Here is a 21,819-nt window from a genome sequence, read left to right as displayed (position 1 = left end):
AGTCCCAGCCCCAGTGTTTCACAATCCCAGCCCGTGTCTCATAATCCCAGCCCCAGTGTCTCACATCCCCAGCCCCAGTGTCTCACATCCCCAGCCCCAGTGTCTCACAACCTAAGCCCATGGCTCACAACTCTAGCCCCAGTGTCTCACAACTCTAGCCCCAGTGTCTCACAACTCTAGCCCCAGTGTCTCACAACCCCAGCCCCAGTGTCTCACAACCACAGCCTGAGTGTCTCACAACCCCAGCCCCTGTGCCTCACAGCCCCAGTGTCTCACATCCCTAGTGTCTCATAACCCCAACCCCAGTGTCTCACAACCCCAGCCCCAGTGTCTCACATTCCCAGCCCCAGTGTCTCACATACCCAGCCCCAGTGTCTCACAACTCCAGCCCCAGTGTCTCATAGCCCCAGCCCCAGTGTCTCACAACCCCAGCCCCAGTGTCTTACAACTCCAGCCCCAGTGTCTCACAACCCCAGCCCCAGTGTATCACAACCCCAGCCCCAGTGTCTCACAACCCCAGCCCCAGCGTCTCACATCCCAGTGTCTCACAACCCCAGCCCGTGTCTCACAACCCCAGCCCGTGTCTCACAACTCCCGCCCCAGTGTCTCACAACTCCAGCCCCAGTGTCTCACAACCCCTGCCCCAGTGTCTCACAACCCCAGCCCCAGTGTCTCACAGCCCCAGTGTCTCACAATCCCAGCCCGTGTCTCACCACCCCAGCCTCGTTTCACAACCCCAGCACCTCCAGCCCCAGTGTCTCACAACCCCAGCCCCAGTGTCTCACTACCCCAGCCCATGTACCTCACTATCCCAGCCCCTGTGACTCACTATCCCAGCCCCTGTGCCTCACTATCCCAGCCCCTGTGCCTCACTATCACAGCCCCTGTGCCTCAAAATCCCAGCCCCAGTGTCTCACAGCCCCAGCCCCAGAGTCTCACATCCCAAGCCCTATGTCTCACAGCCACAGTTCCTAGGTCTCACAGCCCCAGCCCCAGAGTCTCACAGCCCCAGCGTCTCACAGCAGCCTCAGCCCCTGTACCTCACAATCCCAGCCAGTGCCTCACAACTCCAGCACCAGCCCGTGTCTCACAGCACCATCCCCTGTCTCTCACAGCCCCAGCGTCTCACAGTCCCATACCCTGTGTCTCACAGTTCCAGCCCTGTGTCTTTAGTAACAGACTGAAATGTTGTTTGTGAGCAATAAGCCCTAAAACCAGAGTTTCCCAAACTCTGTAATTACAGTCCAGGTTTTAGGTATATCCATGCTTGATCCCAGATGGATAAATCAAATTGACTGAGGTACTAATTAAATCATCTGTGCTCAAGAATGAATATCCTTAAAACCTGGACTGTTATGACGGAGTTTGGGAACCTCTGCCTTAACCTATATCTCCAGAGTCCCAACTTTTAGACAAGAAGAATCAGGACTAAATAAGCCCTGTCCCCAGGCCACCCAAACTCCACCTCAGATCCACCCTCCATTTTTTAAAGAAACTCCGACCATTTTTGGCTAAGCACCACCCCTTTTTTCCAGACCCGCCATTTGGGTCGCCCCGTCGGGACTTAAACTGATTGGTCCCTCCGTAGCTTTTAAGGGTTCAAGAGTGACTACGTTTTCCATCTTGGGCGCAGGTGAGCATCATTTTCAAGTTTTTGGGAAATTTTCGTCACATTCCTCATTTAGCTTCGGAATTTCTACAATTATTCCGCCATAATATGGCCATCCAGGCAGAATTTCTAGTGTCATTTCTGCCGCGCCTTTACTTATCACTTTATATACGCCAACAACAAGACACCATATAGCATATAGCAGAACGAATACGCACTGTCGTTGTGCTAACGCTATTTATAGACACTTAGCATTGTGAAACTTATGAATACAGGGCCTGATTCAAAGATGGACGCAAGGTCGATATTTACGTGGTTGATTGATCATCGGTAAACTGTGAATGCTTCTGAGTCAAACTGCGCATGCGTCAATGCACATTACCGTCGTCACTCGCAGCAACTTTTTACCCGTAGTGTGATGGACGGTTAGGGACTGTTTGTGGGGGATAATGAGGGAATGGTGGCAAAAACGCTGGTTTTTGGGGTGTGTCACATCTGCGATCCTGTACGCTATCAAAATGACTCCGGCAACTCACTAGCCAGCGCTGGTGTTCTGATAAGTGTCGTCATTCTGGCCGCCGGAATCCCAGCGGTTGGAATTCTGACCTCATCCTCAGAACTGGAGCTGGCCCTGACCAATTTGGTGCCTAGGCAAAATTTTACCTAGTGCCCCCAGTTAACATTAATATGCCACACTTGATGCCCCTGACTGGTGGTTGGCGCTGATGTTGCTGCTGGGAGAGGTCACGTGGTCTGCTGGCAATGCCACTGGAGCTGACATGGTGGAGATATGCCTGGAGAACCAGCGGCAGCTCTAGAGTCGTCTGCTGGTGGCTCCTCCTGTCAGTATGTGCTTGGCGATGTGGGGCTGTACCGCTGTGCCCGCTATGCGCCAATGCCCAGGGACCCGTCTGTGCAGAAATTCTGTAATTTTAACACATATGTATCTGTTAATGTTTATTGTGATGTCAAATATGAAACTTAGGAAATCTCTCCTCCACCATATAACAATAAGTAATTTATTCAAATTAATAGAGATATGCCTTTTTGTCTTCTCATTCATTTTAAGGCTGAATTTTCGGAGCTGAATTTGGCGTCGTACGTGAATGGTGGCTGTATGATTGATATGCAAGTCATGAGGAACGGCACCAAGGTGGTCAGGTATGTGTCTCAGTGCGCTGGAATGGTCACATCACAATCTCACGCTACTGTATGTAATGCCCGTAGCAAAACCCAATATAGTGATCATATTTTCTAAACCTATCACAAGCACATGTAATATAGAGAAAATGGCAATTACTAACTGTCCTTATATTTCAGTGATGTCACTGGTTACTAGTAAATGGATAGGCTGCACTGTCAGTGATGTCACTGGTTCCTAGTGAGTGGATAGGCTGCATTCTCAGTGATGTCACTGGTTCCTAGTAACTTGATAGGCTGCATTCTCAGTGATGTCACTGGTTCCTAGTGAATGGATAGGCTGCATTCTCAGTGATGTCACTGGTTCCTAGTGAGTGGATAGGCTGCATTCTCAGTGATGTCACTGGTTCCTAGTAACTTGATAGGCTGCATTCTCAGTGATGTCTCTGGTTCCTAGTGAATGGATAGGCTGCACTCTCAGTGATGTCACTGGTTACTAGTGACTGGATAGGCTGCATATTCTAGAGCAGTGGTTCTCAAACTCAGGGCCTGATTCAGAGCCGGACGCTATTTGCGCTCGCTCGTTCAGAAAAAGGGGACGGATATTTAAATAGAGCGCTCGCTCTTTGCGGTCTGTTGGCGCCTCTATGTCTGAACAAGCGAACGAAACATGCGCTCGCTATTTTTTAAAAAACGCCCCCTGGCCGCTCGCATCATACGTCATCTCCGCTATTTATTAGATTAATCGAGTACATCGAAAGGCGTATGAACTGCTCACAGTGCTTGTGGTAGCATTTTCCTACCGCAATCATGCAAACAGTTCAGGCTAAGAAACAACCAAGTGACGTGGTCGATGACGCTGCTTTGTTAATTATGCGCACCCTTAAAACGCCCGTTTTGACCGTTTGGCACGCCTGCGTTCGGATCTCCACTCCCCGTTTTCAAGCACCTTCCCCTGTTACCACCCACAAACGCCTCATCCTGTCACTCAAATTAGCAGGCATTCGCTATTTTGCGAGCACACAATTTCCGACCGCAATGACTGGTTCGCGCATGAGTATTACAACCCATACGCATGCGCAGTTGTGCGAACATCGCTCGGAGCGAACAAGCGGCCGCTTACGAGCGGCTCTGAATCAGGCCCTCAGTCTTCAGGACCCCACACAGGTCACTTTTTCCAGGTCACCCAACAGGAGCACAGGTGTAGTCATTACTCACTGACACATTTTAAAAGATCCACAGATGGAGCTAATTACTTCACTTGTGATTCTTTGAGGAGACCTGGAAAACATGAACCGTTTGGGATCCTGAGGACCGAGTTTGAGAACCTGTGTTCTAGAGAGTAAGAATAGGTCATATTCTAGAAACATAGGGATTTTACTGTGCAGGTGGTCATATTGAAAAACAGGGACATTAACAGTGACAAATATGGGACTAATCCTGCAAATTAGGTTATTTATAAATCCACATAAAAATAGAGGTTTTGCTTTGCAGGAGACGGTTAATTAAATGACAATGAAGGGGCTCCTGATTAATTAATTATACAAGAATTGCTGGTAATTGGCAGCTAATAGAACTTGTTCTAGATGTCGCTACGTCCTATGTGTGTACAGTAATTCATACCAGAGCATTGATAACCAGTAACTGGGCCATCGATGGCTTCATTTCTGGGTTATCCTGTGTCCCGTCTAACACAAATGAAGCAGAACGCTGTTTTGTTTATTAAGCCATTTGTTTTTACCAGCGCTGAAATCTTCCTTAGACCATAAGTGTTTGGACCCCAGAGACTCTTTACTTTTCACCGTTCCAGCGCATCTCCCCTGCTAAGACGTTATGAAGTTATTGCCCCCGGGAGCTGTGCTGGTGTGAGGCTATTTTTAGGAGTAATGATTTCCCAACAATCTCTCGTCGGCTAAGGCCTTACATTTGTAAACAAACGAGAAGGGACTTTTGTTTCTTCAGATTTTTGCCATGGTTTCTGTTTTGCTCCAGGTCACCCCTTATCAGTACTAAGAACGCAATTAAATTACGCCTATCGCCTATATGCAGTAGAGATATTTTAGACACTGAACCAATAATTATGAGAATTCAGTGTTTCCATTTGCTGGGAACCCGTGACGTAGCTTTGACGCTGGTTCCTAGTCAATTTATAGAATGCTATAACAAACCAAGATGGCTGCTGGTTATGGAGAGTTGGTCATCGGGGATCCAGGTGAGAGGAGCATGGGGGCGTGACATTGTGCAGCAGACACAGTGATGGAATACACTACAAATTGCGCCATAAAGCTCTGGACCAGGTATGTCAAACTCAAAATACTAACCGGGACGAATATTCAAGGTCTTAAGCGTGTGTGGGACGCAAAAAACAAAACAAAAAAGTCTTATTTGCAATTTATAAAGGCCCCTAATGCAATGCCCCCTGGATTTGTGCCCATTATGCAGTGCCCCAGTAATGCCCCTTAAATTGTGCCCCCAGTAATGTCCCTAGTAGTGCCCCCAGTAATGCCCCTAGTAGTGCTCCTTATGCAGAGCCCCCAGAAATGACCCTTATGCAGAGCCCCCAGTAATGTCCCTAGTCGTGCCCCTTATGCAGTGCTCCCAGTAATGCACCTTATGTTGTGCCCCCAGTAATGCACCTTATGCAGAGCCTCCATTAGTGCCCCCAGTAATGGCCCTTATGTTGTGCCCCCAGTAATGCACCTTATGCAGAGCCCCCAGTAATGCCCCTTATGCAGAGCCCCCAGTAATGCCCCTTATGCAGAGCCCCCCAGTAGTGTCACTTATGCAGAGCCCCTAGTAATGCCCACCAGTAGTGCCCCTTATGCAGAGCCCCCCAGTAGTGCCCCTTATGCAGAGCCCCCCAGTAGTGTCCCTTATGCAGAGCCCCTAGTAATGCCCCCAGTAATGCCCCTTTAGTTGTGCCCCAGTATTGCCCCTTATGCAGAGCCCCTAGTAGTGTCCCTTATGCAGTACCCCCCAGTAATGGCCCTTATGTTGTGCCCCCAGTATAGCCCCTTATGCAGAGCCCCCAGTAATGCCCCTTATGCAGAGCCCCCAGTAATGTCCATAGTAGTGCCCCTTATGCAGTGCCCCCAGTAGTGCTCCTTATGCAGTACCCCCAGTAATGTCCTTAGTAATGCCCCTTATGCGGAACCCCCAGTAATGCCCCTTATGCAGAGCCCCTTATGTTGTGCCCCCAGTAATGCCCCTTATGCTGTGCCCCCTCCCAGTATAGAAAAGGCCCTACTCACCTGTGCAGTACTTACCCTTCTTCATGATGGCCGCTGGGCACCGCTCCAGTCCACACCGTCTTCACTCCCACCATCCCGAGTAGACGCTACCGCTGACTGGATCTAATTAGATCCAGAGCGGCAGGTGCAGGCTCCTCTCATCGCTGGTTACTGGGAACATGGCCTCTATAGCGATCAGATGCCTCTAATAGCTTCAGAGACCAGCGCTGCCAGCTTTAAATAAAGTAAACACTGCCCGATTGGAGCTGAGCACCGATTGTGGCAGGGGTGTGGGCCGTATATTATATGTATGTGGGCCCACACTGTCGGGCCTCACAAAATGTTTATTCGGGCCGCATGTTTGACATGCCAGCTCTGGACCATCACTGGGCGGGATCTGGGAGGTTGGACTTCTCTCCTGGGAGCGCAGGAAAGCTCTCCAAAATTCACCAGCCTATGGGACATTCCCGGAGAGTGGGCGAGCATATCACATGTGTGGGAGGCCAGATTGGAGGAGATAGCTGCATAGAGCCGAGATCATTTCTAGTGGGGGCCTGTTAGGGTGGACTTAGGCTGACATTAATACAGTTGCACAGTGGTTAACATTGCCACCTCACTGCACTGGGATCATGAGTTCAATTACCAGCAATAGTTCTATCTGTGTGGAGTTTGTATGTTCCTACTATGTTTACGTTAGTTTCCTCCAGGTGCTGCAGTCCCCCCCCCACAAAAACATCCTGCTAGGTTATTTGGCTCCTGACAAAAATGTGTGTACGTGTGTGCTTGTGCGTCAAAGAATTTAGCGCCTGATTCTGCAAGGATCGCTATTCTGCTAATACGCTACGCAGTTGCTAATATCAACGGTGATATGCAAATGTTTGCAATCGCATTACGATCACAGCCTAACACAAGTACGCCCACTTCCCATTACACACATCCGTATACTTTGACAACATAGCTAAACAATCGGTAACATCGAGTAACATCGGACCCATACGCACATACATTCCTTGCTGAATCAGGCCCTTAGACTGTAAGCCTCAGCGGGTCAGAAACTGAGGCGAATGACAAATGGCCTCTGTACAACGCTCCGCAAAATGGTGGTGCTGTGTCATTAAATTCTGATAATAATTCAATCATATTTACTATCATGCCAGGTAATGACCCTATTGATTTCCATAGAACCGTTATTGGGCCTTGTAATAACTCGCAACATTACCGGCTGGAACACTCTGAAAGTTTCACAAACATTACTCCATGCCACTCATGCGCCAAACATCTCCAGCTCCTCCCACATCGTACTTATTTCTAGCTAGAACACACCCCAACATTTGCTTCGGATACGTATAGAACGCCGGCCAGCCGCAGTAATGTGCTGCTGTACAAGTTTAGTGTCATCCATCGACTATTATACAATCGATGGTTGATGGTTTCTAGTCAATGGTTGACTCTCTTGCATCTTCAGACCACGGCCACCATCCTCCATCGGGCCTCCCTTCCCCCGATGTATGCCATCGATGGCTGGTCCACCATCGATGGCAAAACGGTTTGCCGACACCATCGAATCATTAATAAGGTGCATTCACATGAAATAAATGTGATTAAGGACTGACTGTTTCCCAAGAGGCTCAACAGCAGGCACGGGAATGGGCCTCAGATTATTAGATTACAGGGGCACACGGAGGGTTAAGTCGCTGAATAGTTTTAGCTGGCCTTGGACAGAGACCCCCTGCATCCATCCTGTCATCATTTCTTCCTATAGACACTAGAAGGAAGAATGTCTCCTAATAGAAGACCAGTAGCTCAGAGTCCTGCACATTCCACCATAAACCTGTCCCCCACACGCCTGCTCGCTATTTTCCCAGCTGCGCACTCAGAGTTACAAGACCCCAGTGTGTTGTATCTACCAGGTAGGTCCCTCTCTGTCCCCTCCACTGTGCACATTTGGTCACCATATGTCCTCCCCCTGTGTCACAGAAGTTATTGCAATGTATCACTGCAGAGGTTCTTAGGGAATTATCCTGGACACACAGGAGTTGGGAGACCTGCTATTACATTCAGGCAGTTGACTTTTCACATTGATTGCAAGGGGCAAGTTTCTATAAATCCCTGATGTATCGACATCATGTACAGTGTAATAATTTCTTACTATAACTACTTACTGGCTTCAATTGTTGTTTTTTTTTTATACAGCAGTAAAATAAGTAACATGACGTAATATACTGTGAGAGCTACCCCCGACCACTCCATCTCCTGTGTTTGTTCTTTGACAATGGCAAATGTTGCTGCCTATCTCCTATGTTGGGTGGGGCTTTTCCACCTTCAGATCACTTTCATTTTTATGCTTGTGCGTGTCCCTTTCCGTGTTTTTTGCTGTATATATTGATTTATGTTCTGTGTTTTTCAACACAGCCTTTATATCATCCATCAGCGTTGCCTATTTCTGTTGACCGTGGAGGCTACAGTACAGGGGATGCACTTGTGACCACAGAGCAACTCTGTGTCAAATTCAGTGGCAACAAAAAAGAAACAATTATTTGTAGATACTGTAAAGGCTGGGGTGAAAAGCACAGAGAGCATCCAGAAAGATTAAACAATGTATTTAGGGAAAGGTTCCATAGGGCCACACACTTTTTGGCGAAAATCGACTAAAGTCAGCTGGGCCAACATCGACCCGCATGCGAGTGCTCAGCGCTCGCGAGTGGGTCTGAATCAGGCCCTGATTCACTACCGATTGCAACTGTGATTATGCACGCAATCGGACAATTGTTGCGTTCTGTGTATGCATCGCAGTGCAAACCAGCTATTGCGATCGGGACTGCGATCGCAGAGGCTGAGCAGACCCCTCTCATCAGGGGCTGGCTGGCAACTTTTAGCCTGGGGGGCAAATGCATGCAGGCGGCCCTGACAGAGGAGTAGCGTGTAGCCAGGGTGCCCGAAGAACGTGCGTGCTACGGCGCCGCCCCCCCTCAAGTGTTTCAGGGAGGAGGAGGGTCCATATGGGATTAATGTAAGGTAAAAATAAAGATTAGGGGCAGCCCCCTGTCGTAGTGCCCATATGCAGTGCCCCGTGTGCCACAGGAGATAACACCCTTATGCAGGCCTCCAGTAGTGCCCCCAGTAGTGATCCCGCCCTGTTCAGTGCCCCTTGTGCCCCCAGTAGTAAGCCCCTTATATAATGCCCCCAATAGTGGTACCCCCTATGCAGTGCCGCCAGTAGCAGTCCACCCCCCCATGCAGTGCCCCCAATAGTGGTAACCCTTATGCAATGTCCCTTAAATAGTGACCCCAGTTGTAGTCTCCCCCCTATGCAGTACCCCCAGTATTGCCCTTTATATAGAGCCCCCAGCAGTGGTCCCTCGCAGTGCCCCCAGTGGTAGTCCCCTCCCCCCTATGCAGTGCCCCTAGTAGTAGTCCCCTCCCCTTGTAGTGCCCCCAGTAGTAGTAGTGGTCCCCCCTTGTAGTTCCCCCAGTAGTAGTAGTCCCCCCCTTGTAGTGCCCCCAGTTGTAGTAGTCCCCCCCCCCATCCTTGTAGTGCCCCCAGTAGTAATCCACCCCCCTGGTAGTGCCCCCAGTAGTAATCCCCCCACTGGTAGTGCCACCATAGAAATCCCCCCCTGGTAGTGCCCCCATAGTAATCCCCCCCCCCCTGGTAGTGCCCCCAGTAGTCCCCCCCCCAGTAGAGAGAGACTTAATAAAAAAAAAACACTTACCTGAAACTCCCGCTCCTGGTCCCGACGCTTCCACCGTCCGGTCAGCGCTACACACGCGGTGCAGTCTGTGTCACAGTGACACAGACTGCACCGGCCCGCGGCCCGCATGACGCCCCCCGGCCCAGCCCGCCACTGCCTCTCAGAGTCATTGGCAGGAAGCACCATCTGTGGGTGGTGCATTCGCCCGCCGTTGCAGGGACGTGCATAAATTAGCCACTGTGATGCCATACGCAGTGTGAGGTCTCATAGCGTGCGTGGCTGTTAGAAAATTCTCAGTAAGGTCAGGGCTTGTGCAAGTGTGCGTGAGGCTGCGATGGTACTCGATTGTATCGATGATTTCGCTATTCTGCTAAGCATTACGGATGTGTGTAAGGTAAAGTGGACATCCTTATGTTGTGCTGAGTTTGCATTGCGATCGCAGTGGATTAGCATACTATCGCAGTTGACCTGCATGTGTACGGAACATTGCGATCCGTAGTGAATCATGTCCTTAGTACATATGTGAAATGCGGTAAAGCGCCCGAAAACTGCATTTTTCAGGGGTTTTACCACATTTTTCCCTTTAGTACATCCCGCCCTGTAAGAGGAAGTTACTGTAGGCTCTGTCCTGTTACTGTGCTGGCCGTGCTATGGGGGAGATGTATCAAACCTTCGAGAGAGAGACTTTTCGGTCTGCGCAGACGTCCCGATGGTTACCGCCAAAAGCTGCAGAACGAATTTAGATGTGGAGAGAGGCAATGTCAGTGGGAGTTTCTGGGTGGTAACAGGGGGTGGCTGGCCAACCGCGGGCACGTCACGGTCAGTAACTGCACTGATTTCGCCAAACATGTTCGGATAGATGATCAGCGCCTCCATAGGGCTGGTGCAATGTTCCATGGTGCGTTTTAATACACTCAGCGAATGGATTTGCGACGCAGCCAGTGCGCGTCTCTATACGTATCCCATTGACTGCGGCATTAGCCTAAAGACACAAGTTACACCGCGGCAAAATACACAGTAGCGGCTGCATTGGCGCCAGCCTCTGAATCAGACCCTAGATGTTCAAATGATTTTTTTTCTATTCCTAACACGAAGAAGCTTCGCCTCCCGCGTCCTTCAGGCCTTGTGTGATTACAATAAGCGAGCTGTGAGCTAGTGCCGCTGTCAGGTGCTCGCTGCGTGACACAACAGGTAGTTTGTCATCGCTGTAATCGTCCTATATCCCATTCATCATTTATTTGTTTCACTTTTTTCTTTTTCCCGAAAGTCATTTTTTTCCCTCCCAACGTCGTACTTGCCATGAGTTTCCCAAATTTGGTGCTGCCCTCAGCTTTTACCTTCCCGCAAACCTTGACCGAAAACAAAAAGCGTGCGAAGATTCTGTTGTAGTGCCATACGCCTGCCATCTTTTAGTAGTCATACTGTTACTTTGCTCAGAGCAAACCTGAGTACATTCCCCCTATCCTCCCAAACCGCATCCACTGCAGAAGAGGCCACACCGCCTTTACAGATTTTCAGAACATTTTGCTCACGCGCAGTTGCAAATAATCGCTCAACTACATGAACCTGCGGAATTGCGTGCGGATTGCATGCACCACTGATTCAGGACCAACCGGCCTAACTCTATGTTGGACGCGTCTGCGGGAGCTTTTCCGTCCAGAAACAGCAGCCGGCTTGCTATCTTATGCTAATGAGACTATCTGCCCATCTATGCCGGACCAGCCATGGGCGACAGTAGAGGGAGGTACTGATTACAGGCTCCCCGGCTTGTTGGAGGGGCCCGGGGGAGGAGGAGGGGAACAAATGTCCTATGCATTCACGCAGAGAGAGATCCATTGACGGTTGGGCCATTACCTCCGCTCTTTCAGTCTTTGTCCACGTGCGTATATGTGGTCCTTCGTGATTGCAGTCTGCAGATGACCATGAGATCCGTCTGCATTTGCGTCCGACTCTGAATCGGGCCCTATGCGTCTGCCAGCCTCCCGTCACATGATACTGGCATCACCGTCCCCGTTCCCAACAGGTACAGAGACAGAACATTCCTGATCTCTGCTCCGCTCACTATGTAAAATGAGTTTTAGGTATGGATTATTACTAAACAAACGGTTAATGCAGCTGCAAATACACGTCCTACTCAGTGAGGGATGGGGCACATACACGTCCTACTCAGTGAGGGATGGTGCACATACCGTCCTACTCAGTGAGGGATGGGGCACATACACGTCCTACTCAGTGAGGGATGGGGCACATACACGTCCTACTCAGTGAGGGATGTTGCACATACACGTCCTACTCAGTGAGGGATGGGGCACATACACGTCCTACTCAGTGAGGGATGGGGCACATACACGTCCTACTCACGTCCTACTCAGTGAGGGACGGGGCACATACACGTCCTACTCAGTGAGGGACGGGGCACATACACGTCCTACTCAGTGAGGGACGGGGCACATACACGTCCTACTCAGTGAGGGACGGGGCACATACACGTCCTACTCAGTGAGGGACGGTGCACATACACGTCCTAGTCAGTGAGGGACGGGGCACATACACCTCCTAGTCAGTGAGGGACGGGGCAAATACACGTCCTACTCAGTGAGGGACGGGGCACGTACACGTCCTACTCAGTGAGGGGCGGGGCACGTACACGTCCTACTCAGTGAGGGACGGGGCACGTACACGTCCTTCTCAGTGAGGGACGGGGCACGTACACGTCCTACTCAGTGAGGGACGGGGCACGTACACGTCCTACACAGTGAGGGACGGGGCACGTACACGTCCTACACAGTGAGGGACGGGGCACGTACACGTCCTACTCAGTGAGGGGCGGGGCACGTACACGTCCTACTCAGTGAGGGACGGGGCACGTACACGTCCTTCTCAGTGAGGGACGGGGCACGTACACGTCCTACTCAGTGAGGGACGGGGCACGTACACGTCCTACACAGTGAGGGACGGGGCACGTACACGTCCTACACAGTGAGGGACGGGGCACGTACACGTCCTACTCAGTGAGGGACGGGGCACGCACACGTCCTACTCAGTGAGGGACGGGGCACGTACACGTCCTACTCAGTGAGGGACGGGGCACGTACACGTCCTACTCAGTGAGGGACGGTGCACGTACACGTCCTACTCAGTGAGGGACGGTGCACGTACACGTCCTACTCAGTGAGGGACGGTGCACGTACACGTCCTACTCAGTGAGGTACGGTGCACGTACACGTCCTACTCAGTGAGGGATGGTGCCTGCCTTAAATATACCTCCAAAAAAGCATATACGAGGGCGCTTTCAAGTGTCATTAGATCGTACCTCCAGGGGGCGTGCTACACTTATGAGTCCCTGAGCCACACTGAGCCTCTGACCCAAGATGTTGCCAGGGCAACCCGGAACCCTTGTGTGTCCTGGGTTCTTGACCCTAGTCACGACCGACCTGAATACCCTGCAGTCTGAAAGGTGCAACCTGGGTTATTTGACCTGGGTTGCTGTAAAAGGAGCTGATTGGTGGATCAGGAGCATAGGGAGCAGTCAAAACCCACTTTTCATGACTTATCTATGTGAGCTTGTAAAGAAATGACCACTTCTAATGCCATGCACTGTTTTGCAGGGCTGACACGGGTGCAGTGTGAAAGGTGACGACCTGGGAATAACCCGGATCCAAGATGCAATGTACAAGGGGTATGAAGAGCTGTAACACGGGTTAAAACCGTGTTCAATAACCGGGATCGAACCTGGGATTTAGGTGTGAAAGGGGTAGAGCTGTAACTGAAAATGTCCTTACTGTACTGAGCCTACGTTTGACCATACACATTTAGGGGTAAATTTACTAAAGTGAGAGTTTTTACTTAACATTTAACTTGCACTTTCTAGAAGATAATAGCTAGAATCTGATTGGTTGCTATGGGCAACATCTCCACTTCTAAAAACTCTCACTTTAGTAAAATGACCCCTTAGTTTCTCCAGGTGCAAGAGGACCAGTATATACATGCGTATTGTTACACCACAATAACTGCCTGTAAATGAGGCCCATTTTGTTTTGGTGTAATGACTATAAACAGAAAAATTCTAAATTTAGACGTATGTTCAGCAATGTGGCACTAAACAGTACAAAATGTTCCCAGCCAAGAGCTACAGTATATCTCAGTTCTCCACACCGGCATTAAACGACGGGACCTTCCTATGAACTCCTTATTTGCTGTAACTTGTAGCTACCTGCATAGGTCTGACAATATATAGGAGGGACCTGCTGTGTGCTGAGTCTGTGAGGAATGTGACCAGAAAAATGTATATAAGGGGAATATATTCTACAATAAGCCCACATATTCCTGTTGATGTAGTGCTAGGATTGTGCGCCGGCTCTTTGGAGCTCACAGTATAAACAGAACACACAGGTTAGTAAATGCAGGATTAGGAGGATCAGAGATAAATTATACCGGAGTTCAAATCGCAAAATGGAAAAATGTTGCAGGAATTGGGCGGGATGCATCAATCATCGCATTGTGGATGCGAAGCTTCCCGCCAATGACTGCATGCATACCGGTACTGATCACGCCATATGCATGATCATTTAAGCAAAGGACAGCTCTTCCGATAAGAGCTGTCCTTTGCGGTGTCGGGCTACCGGGTTTATGACCCTGGAGTACCTCTCCGAATGTGCGGCCGTCGGCCAGGGCAGGTGCGAGCCGGGGGGGGAACCCTGAGAGCAATCCTATTGGATCCCTCTTGGGGAAGTTTCCCGATAAGTAGCCCCCATGCTTCCATTAGGCAACGCCATTTATAGATAGCTTTGACTATCGGGTACAAGCTCCGGAAAGCTTTGCGTTTTCCGAGGTTTGAACGCATTTTTGATCATTGGCCCTCATTCAGAGCCGCTCGTTAGCGGCAGTACGCTCGTTCCGAGCGATGTTTGCACATCTGCGCATGCGTACGGATCGTAATACGCATGCGCGAACCAGTCAGTGCGGCCGAAAATCGTTTGTACACTATATAGCGAGTGCCTGCTATTTTGAGTGACAGAATGAGGCGTATGTGGGTGGTAACAGGGGAAGGTGCTTGAAAATGGGGAGTGGAGATCCGAACGCAGGCGTGCTTAAAGGTCAAAACGGGCGTTTTATGGGTGTGTATATTTAAAACAGCAGCGTCAATGACCACGTCACTGGGTTATTTTAGAGCCAGAACTGCTCGCAAATTTGTGGTAGCAAACACCAACCACAAGAATAGCGAGCAGTTCATACGCTGGTCGATGTACTCGATTAATCTAATAAATAGCGGACATGACGTATGGTGCGAGCGGCCAGGGGGCGTTTTTAACAAATAAACGAGCGTATGTTTTGCTCGTTCGTTCAGACTTAGAGGTGTGAACAGACTGCAATGTGCGTACGGATCATTTGAATAGCCACCCCTTGTTTTTAAACGAACGACCGCAAATAGCGAACGGCTCTGAATGAGGGCCATAGTGCATCTCGACCATTGTATCCAACACTGCTTGTTTCAATGAGATATATTCCATGGCAGTTAGGTGGAGGCAAGGTCGAACGTTGTATTATGTGATGATAGGTGCCTTTCCTGCTGTGTTACCTATTACAGGGAGATGTTCCGGAAACACCTGACTGTTGTGTGCGCCTTTATGGTAATTCCGTGGCCGATGGGCGTCCTATTGAGACACCCACCAGCTGCGGCGCAAGTACAAAGACTGAGCTATCGGCGCACCAATGACCTACGGTAGGCGCAGAATGTCCGACTGACCATGGACACCAGTGTCAGTGAGACACCGACACGACTGGTAGCCACTCCCTCAGTTACCACACATAAATGGCCATCGAATTTAAATGGCTCCCCATGCAACTGTAATCTGCGTCTCTAGGCCTGATGCAGGGATGGACAGAAATTCCTCCGCCTTAGAACGTAGAGGCTGTGGGAAAGTATGCAAAACCCGTAGGACCCAAAGGAGTCATCTTAAGTAAAAAGACACCGACTGCTGGCTTCTGTGATCCCCTGCTGCCAGGGCGGACTCGAGACACGTTCGAACAGTGATTTCCCTGCGTCCACCTCAGAATACCCCCACTCTCCGGTAGTCTGAGTCATTCTTCTCGTTGGTAGCGATGGCCATCGGTTAGACACCATCGATGGTCTGACACCGATGGTAAATACTATTATCAATGATGGATGTTCAGCCATGAAGGTCCGATGTCGCATACACAATTTGGTTAATCGGTGGTTCAACCATTAATGGTTTCCACCAGGTGGTTAAAAACCATTGATGGCCATCCTTATTCTTTATTCTTTTAGGCCCTGATTCAGACCCGGCCGCTCTGAGAGAGCGCTCGCTCTGAATCAGGGCCGGGTTTCTTATTTTTTAGAACGGCCTCCTGGCCGCTCGCATAGCTGTGGGTGACCACCCACAGCTACAGCGAGCGGCCATGATCATCGGGCTTGCGATGAGACCCTTGTGGTAGGGTCTCGTGGCCACAAGCCCCAGACAGCTTTCGGCTCTAACAGAGCCGGAATCTCTCCACGGAATCTCTCCACTGACATCACTTGGTGATGTCAGTGGGGCCGCCCCCAAACGACAGGCGTTCTCATGGGAACGCCTCCGTTTGGGCAGCCACCCCCCCGGCCCGCCCACCAAAGGGGGCGAGCTGTAACTCAACATCGACAGCTCGCCCCCTTTGCTTTGCGAGATCCGAAGCGACGGAGTGCCCGTCGCTATCCGGGTCTCGCGCATGCGCACGTCGGTGCCGGCTCCGTCGTGCGCAATGCGCTCTGGACCACCATCGACCTGGTTGCGAGCGCTCAGCGCTTGCGACCGGGTCTGAATCAGGCCCTTAGTCTTTCCCCCAACTCCCACCTGCACCTAGGGTAGCTTGTCCGGCAGGAGTAGAACAACAGCCGGGGCATGAGCATGAGGAGGGTCCTGTCATGCCCGGTCCATACCAAGACATAATAACAGAGGCCAGAGCTGTTCCACAACTGAAAGCCCATTACATAATATACAAAACACTCCGGTTAGCGTCCCTTTAATATCCGTACCCAGTCATAGGTTTATGTGCTGCTTAGCTCTTCATAAAACATGATGTTTGTATCCCTTACAGATGAAGACATCCCGGCCCTGTGTCACAGAACATACCTGCTACACGTCTGTATCAGTAAGACATGCTAGTGAGCAGCTGGGAAATGAGCGTAACAATGTGCTCCCCCCAGGCTGTTATATTACAGAGTCCGTCCCGTACAGCTCTGCCCATAAATAAAAACAGACGCCAGGCAGCAGCGCGGTGGGAGAACAGCTGGAGCAGAGAGGCCCCCGTCGTTCAGCGCAGGATGGGGGGACTGCAGTGTGCTGCACAGGAGGAGACCTTCAGGATGTTAATGGAGGAGACGGGGAAATCAGTCATTGGGAGCTGGGAAGGCGAGTGAGGAATATCGGCATCGGACCCTTCCTCAGGAGCAACAACTAAACAACTGGCTAAGGGGGCTATTTATTAATATGTCGCAATAAGGACGATCGTCGCAATTTACCTGTAAACCGGAGAGGTAAAGGTTAAATTACGGCATCATCGGTTCGGACCGAGGGAATATGCGCACGTGCGGCCCAGCTAGCTGTACTTGGGCTTTTAGTTCCATTTATTGGACAGAACAAAATAAATAGTTAAACACAGATTTAATGTTTTTTTTTTTTTTAAAACTATTAAAAAAAAATGTTGAACACTGAAAAGAGTCATCCCAAGAGATGGTGATGACAGATCAGTGAGATGAGATGGAGGTTACAGAACATTCCGTACATATCGCCTGCAAAAACATCAGTTTTCACTACCTACAGGGCTTTTTTTTACCCTATGATAAATACGTCCCACAGGTGGGGTCTATTTACTAAGGCTCCTGTTACAGACCCGTAAATGATCACTCCTCATAGCCGCACAAGGCAATAAAGAATTCACTTTAAGGACTTTCGCGTCTATGTACTAAGCCTTGGAGAGAGATGAAGTGGACGGAGATAAAGTACCAACCAATCAGCTCCTAACTGTCATGTTACAGGCTGTGGGCCTGATTCAGAGCCGAACGCTCTGACCAGAGCGCTCGCTCTGAATCAGGGCCCTCCTCCATGAAAATGGAGCGTCCTCCTGGACGCTCGCATAGCTGTGGGTGACCACCCACAGCTTATGCGAGCGTCCATGATGATGGTCGCGATGGTCAAGACCATCGCGACCATCGGGCTTGCGACGGAGACCCTGCGGTAGGGTCTCGCGGTAGGGTCTTTTTGACCGCTCGCATATGCTGTGGGTGGCCACCCACAGCTATGCGAGCGGCCAGGAGGCCGCTCCATTTTCATGGAGGAGGGCCCTGATTCAGAGCGAGCGCTCTGGTCAGAGCGTTCAGCTCTGAATCAGGGCCAAAGGCTTGAGAAATAGATCCCTAAAAGTGTAGACTATAGTACAGATCCACTGATAGGACACCAGCAGCCGGCATCGAGTAACATCAGTATCATACACCTGCTGCAATGTTTGTACTGCACCTTCCAATGATTTGGGGGCTCCATGTTGTTAGGACAATGCAGAAACACTATCATACCTATCTATTCTGAATATTAGTGAGTGGTACCACCTTTAGGATCAGGGGGATGTGGGCGCAGTGGTGGACGGCTTCGGGCGGCCAGCCAGCTGAGTAAGCCTCAGCTTACTCAGGCTGACCGGATTGCGAGCCCAGCAGACTGTGAGTCTGATTCAGACCCGGACGCTATTTGCGTCCGCTCTCTGGCTAAAAAGGGGCCGGCTATTTAAATCATGTGCTCGCACTGTGCTCGTAAAGCCGCCCACTAAGTAATAGCGAGCGGCCGCACTATGCGCTCGCACCTGTATGAAGACGCCCCTTTGCCACTCGCAACACACGTCATCTCCGGCAGTTGTAGGATTAATCGGGAACATCGAGAGCCATCGGAGCTGCTCGCAGCGCTTGTGTTAGCCTTTTCCCACCACAACATTGCGAGCAGCTCAGGCAAAAATACAACCCAGTCACATGTGTAATGACGCTACTTGGCTAATTATGCACACCCATTAAACGCCGTTCTGACGGTCAGGCACGCCTGCGTTCGCACAATTACACCCACGTTTACAAGCACCTTCCCCTGTTACCACCCACAAACGGCACTATCTGTCACTCAAAATAGCGTCCCGACTGCGGGCTACGGGCGAGCACTTTCCCATCGCAATGACTGGTTCGCGCACACGCATTGCGACTCATATGCATGCGCAGATTGCGAAAAATCGCTCAATGCGAGCGAGCGCAGCATAGCGTCCGGGTCTGAATCAAGCCCTGTGTACGTCCACGCAGTCTCTGGGCTGACCTCTCCTCGAGAATGAGACGAACACTGTCGCCCCCGCCCTGGCACCGCCCCTTAATTGCCTCTGCCTCTGGTCTAGTCTGCGTGTTAGAAGGACCCATTCTGCACAGTCACAGAATGGGTCCTGCGCATGCGTAGATTCCCGATAATCGGGAATCTGCGTTCAGCAGTGCACTTGCGTGCTGAATTAGCCCCTGTGGGCCTGATTCAGCAAGGATCGCTGATGCGATCGCTTCAGCAAGCGCGTACGCAGTTCTGCTGCAAAATTATGCAAATTACTGCTATCGCAACGCAACCGCAGCACAACATAAAAACGCCCACTTCTCTTTACTCACATCCGTAATACCTTGTAAGTCTGTAAAAACATCGGTAGCATGGAGTACCATCGGAGCCTCACGCACAATGAAGGCAGGTCAGACCTCACATCCTGCTAAACTTCCTGTCGGTATCTAGAGCTCAGCCTGTGTATCCCGTCGCAGGGGCTTAGTTATGCACGCCCCTATAATGGCGTTGAAACCAGGGGCGTTACTAGAGAGGAGGAGGCACGTGTTCATTCTCCGTCCGGCAACCGGCTGCGCACTGAGCGGTGCGTGGCCGCACTTATTGACTCTGGGCACTAGAATGCGCCTAGAGTCTATGGCTCATGCGCAGGACACTGGGAAAATGGGCGCGGCGGCCATTTTCCCTGTACTGCGCATGCACAAACGACGGACAATTGCCACGGCGGCCATTTTCCTGCCGTTTTTACAGGCGCAGACACCGGAGCCGACGTGGGACTCTGGAGAGGTAAGTATAATATGGGTGTAGGGTGTGCGGTGCGGGCCCCCCTGGACCCAGGGGCCGTGTGCACCACACACCCTGCACCCATTATAAATATGGCCCTGGTTAAAACGCAGTAGCACGTCTGCGTTTCGCCATCCACTATCCCCGTCACCACCCCCAAACAGTACTTCCTGTCAATCATTCTGCGATGGGTCTGCGTAGTCATCACAGTGGCTATTTCGTGCACGCGCACTGTGATGCACGCGCAGAAGGCAACAATTGACCGGTTGCGTGCGTTTTTGCACTTCCGATCCTCGCTGAATCAGGTCCTGTGTCTGTAGTAGAGGTGATCGCTCATTCTGCCCCAGGGGAGGGTATAATTAGTTAGAGATGGGTTAGAAGGACCTTGAAAATGGCCCCATCGAATCCCGATTTTTGTCCTCAAGTGCTGAAGAGGTTTCTGCCCATCTTATGAGGGTTGGGTATGCAGACAGAGCCATGATCCTTGCTGACGGAGACCAAAGATCAAAGTTGAGTGGTTTAACCATTTTTCCATTAAATGAGTCCTGGGGAACTGGTTGGAGAGTGAGCAGTGTCTGAGATCAGTCCAGGCCCATCGGGATAGCCTTGACCTTGTCTAGTAGTCAACCTGAGATGTGCCGAGGGTGAACTCCGCCTGATGTCTGAGAGCGAAGCAACTTTTCAACTCCAGGGCCCATATTTGGTGGCTTGGGTACAGTTTAGAACCTAATCTGATAGATATAATAATGAACCCATTATCTGGTGCAGTGTTTCCCAACTTTCTCAGGGAGCCATGACAGTGTATGTTTTCCAGGTCTCCTCACTGGAGCACAGGTGAAATATTTCGTACCACCTGTGGATCTTTTCAAATGTGTCTGTGGGTAATGAGTACACCTGAGCACCAGGAGTATGGTCAGTAATGAGTACACCTGTGCGCCAGCAGTATGGTTTGTAATGAGTACACCTGTGCACCTGGAGTATGGTCAGTAATGAGTACACCTGTGCACCCGAAGTATGGTTGGTAATGAGTACACCTGTGTACCAGCAGTATGGTCGGTAATGAGTACACCTGTGCACCAGCAGTATGGTTGGTAATGAGTACACCTGTGCACCCGGAGTATGGTTGGTAATGAGTACACCTGTGCACCCGGAGTATGGTTGGTAATGAGTACACCTGTGCACCAGGAGTATGGAAAACGCTGATAAACGCTGATCTGGTGGTTACCGTCACATAGAGACGCAAGTCTTGTGACTACTATACAATAATGACCCTTAGCATACTATACTATAAATGAAAGATCCCAATTTTTGGTGCCATTCACAGTCCTGTTCTCAATTCCTGGGGAGGCCAAAGACCACTACAGGGACCATTGTATAGCTCACATCACTGCGGACAAACATCTCTCCATTCTGGCGCTGATTCTGCGTCAGATGCAGCGGCGTCTGTGTGTGTGTCTTTTGCGGCAGCCGTGTCTGTGACTTTATGCTAATACCACTACAAGCCCTTTCCTGGGGTATAGCCGAGCATCTGCATGTGCAAGGACGGAGACGCACCATAGAAACGTGCACCAGTCCCGTGCTAGGTGCAGAATCTCCCTCAGAGAATGGCCTCCAATGTCAGCAATGGAGAGTTGGAGTTGACAACCACTTCAGCGACACCATCATAACTCGCCCATAAGACGGTACATTTCAGTGCATCTAAAAAGCCACCGCCCAGGAACGCCCAGCACATTTCTGAGACCGCGGCTCTTGATCGCAACTGCGACTTTGGGCCTGATTCAGTAGCGTATGCAATAGCACTTACGGATGCAGTCGAGCGATTGTTGGCTATTGCACATGCGTACATGTTGCACTGCCCGTGCGCAGCGATCGCATTGCGATTACGGACGCACAAAGGTATCCATCACAGAGCGAGAGACAGGCTGTGAGCAGTTGGGGGTGGTGACGGGGAAGTGGTCAGAAAACGCAGACGTGTTTGAACACCGTCTCGTGGGCGCGCATAAATTAGCCACTGCGATTGCATTGGCATT

The 21,819-nt window shown here is 50.6% G+C and overlaps 1 protein-coding gene across 2 annotated transcripts in view; it reads left to right on the top strand.

Annotated features, from left to right (window-relative positions):
• Positions 1-21,819, top strand: part of SYN3 (synapsin III) — a 316,630-nt gene that overhangs the window by 93,022 nt on the left and 201,789 nt on the right. For both annotated transcript variants that reach the window (XM_088459273.1, XM_088459272.1), the window contains exon 4: positions 2,679-2,770. In XM_088459273.1, the coding sequence (XP_088315399.1) occupies positions 2,679-2,770 (92 nt within the window). The remainder of the gene's footprint in view (positions 1-2,678; positions 2,771-21,819) is intronic.

Source organism: Taudactylus pleione, unplaced genomic scaffold, assembly GCF_031769625.1.
Source record: "Taudactylus pleione unplaced genomic scaffold, aTauple2 ptg000903l, whole genome shotgun sequence".
In the NCBI taxonomy this organism is placed as follows: domain Eukaryota; kingdom Metazoa; phylum Chordata; class Amphibia; order Anura; family Myobatrachidae; genus Taudactylus; species Taudactylus pleione.
This window is presented reverse-complemented; position numbering and strand designations above follow the sequence as displayed.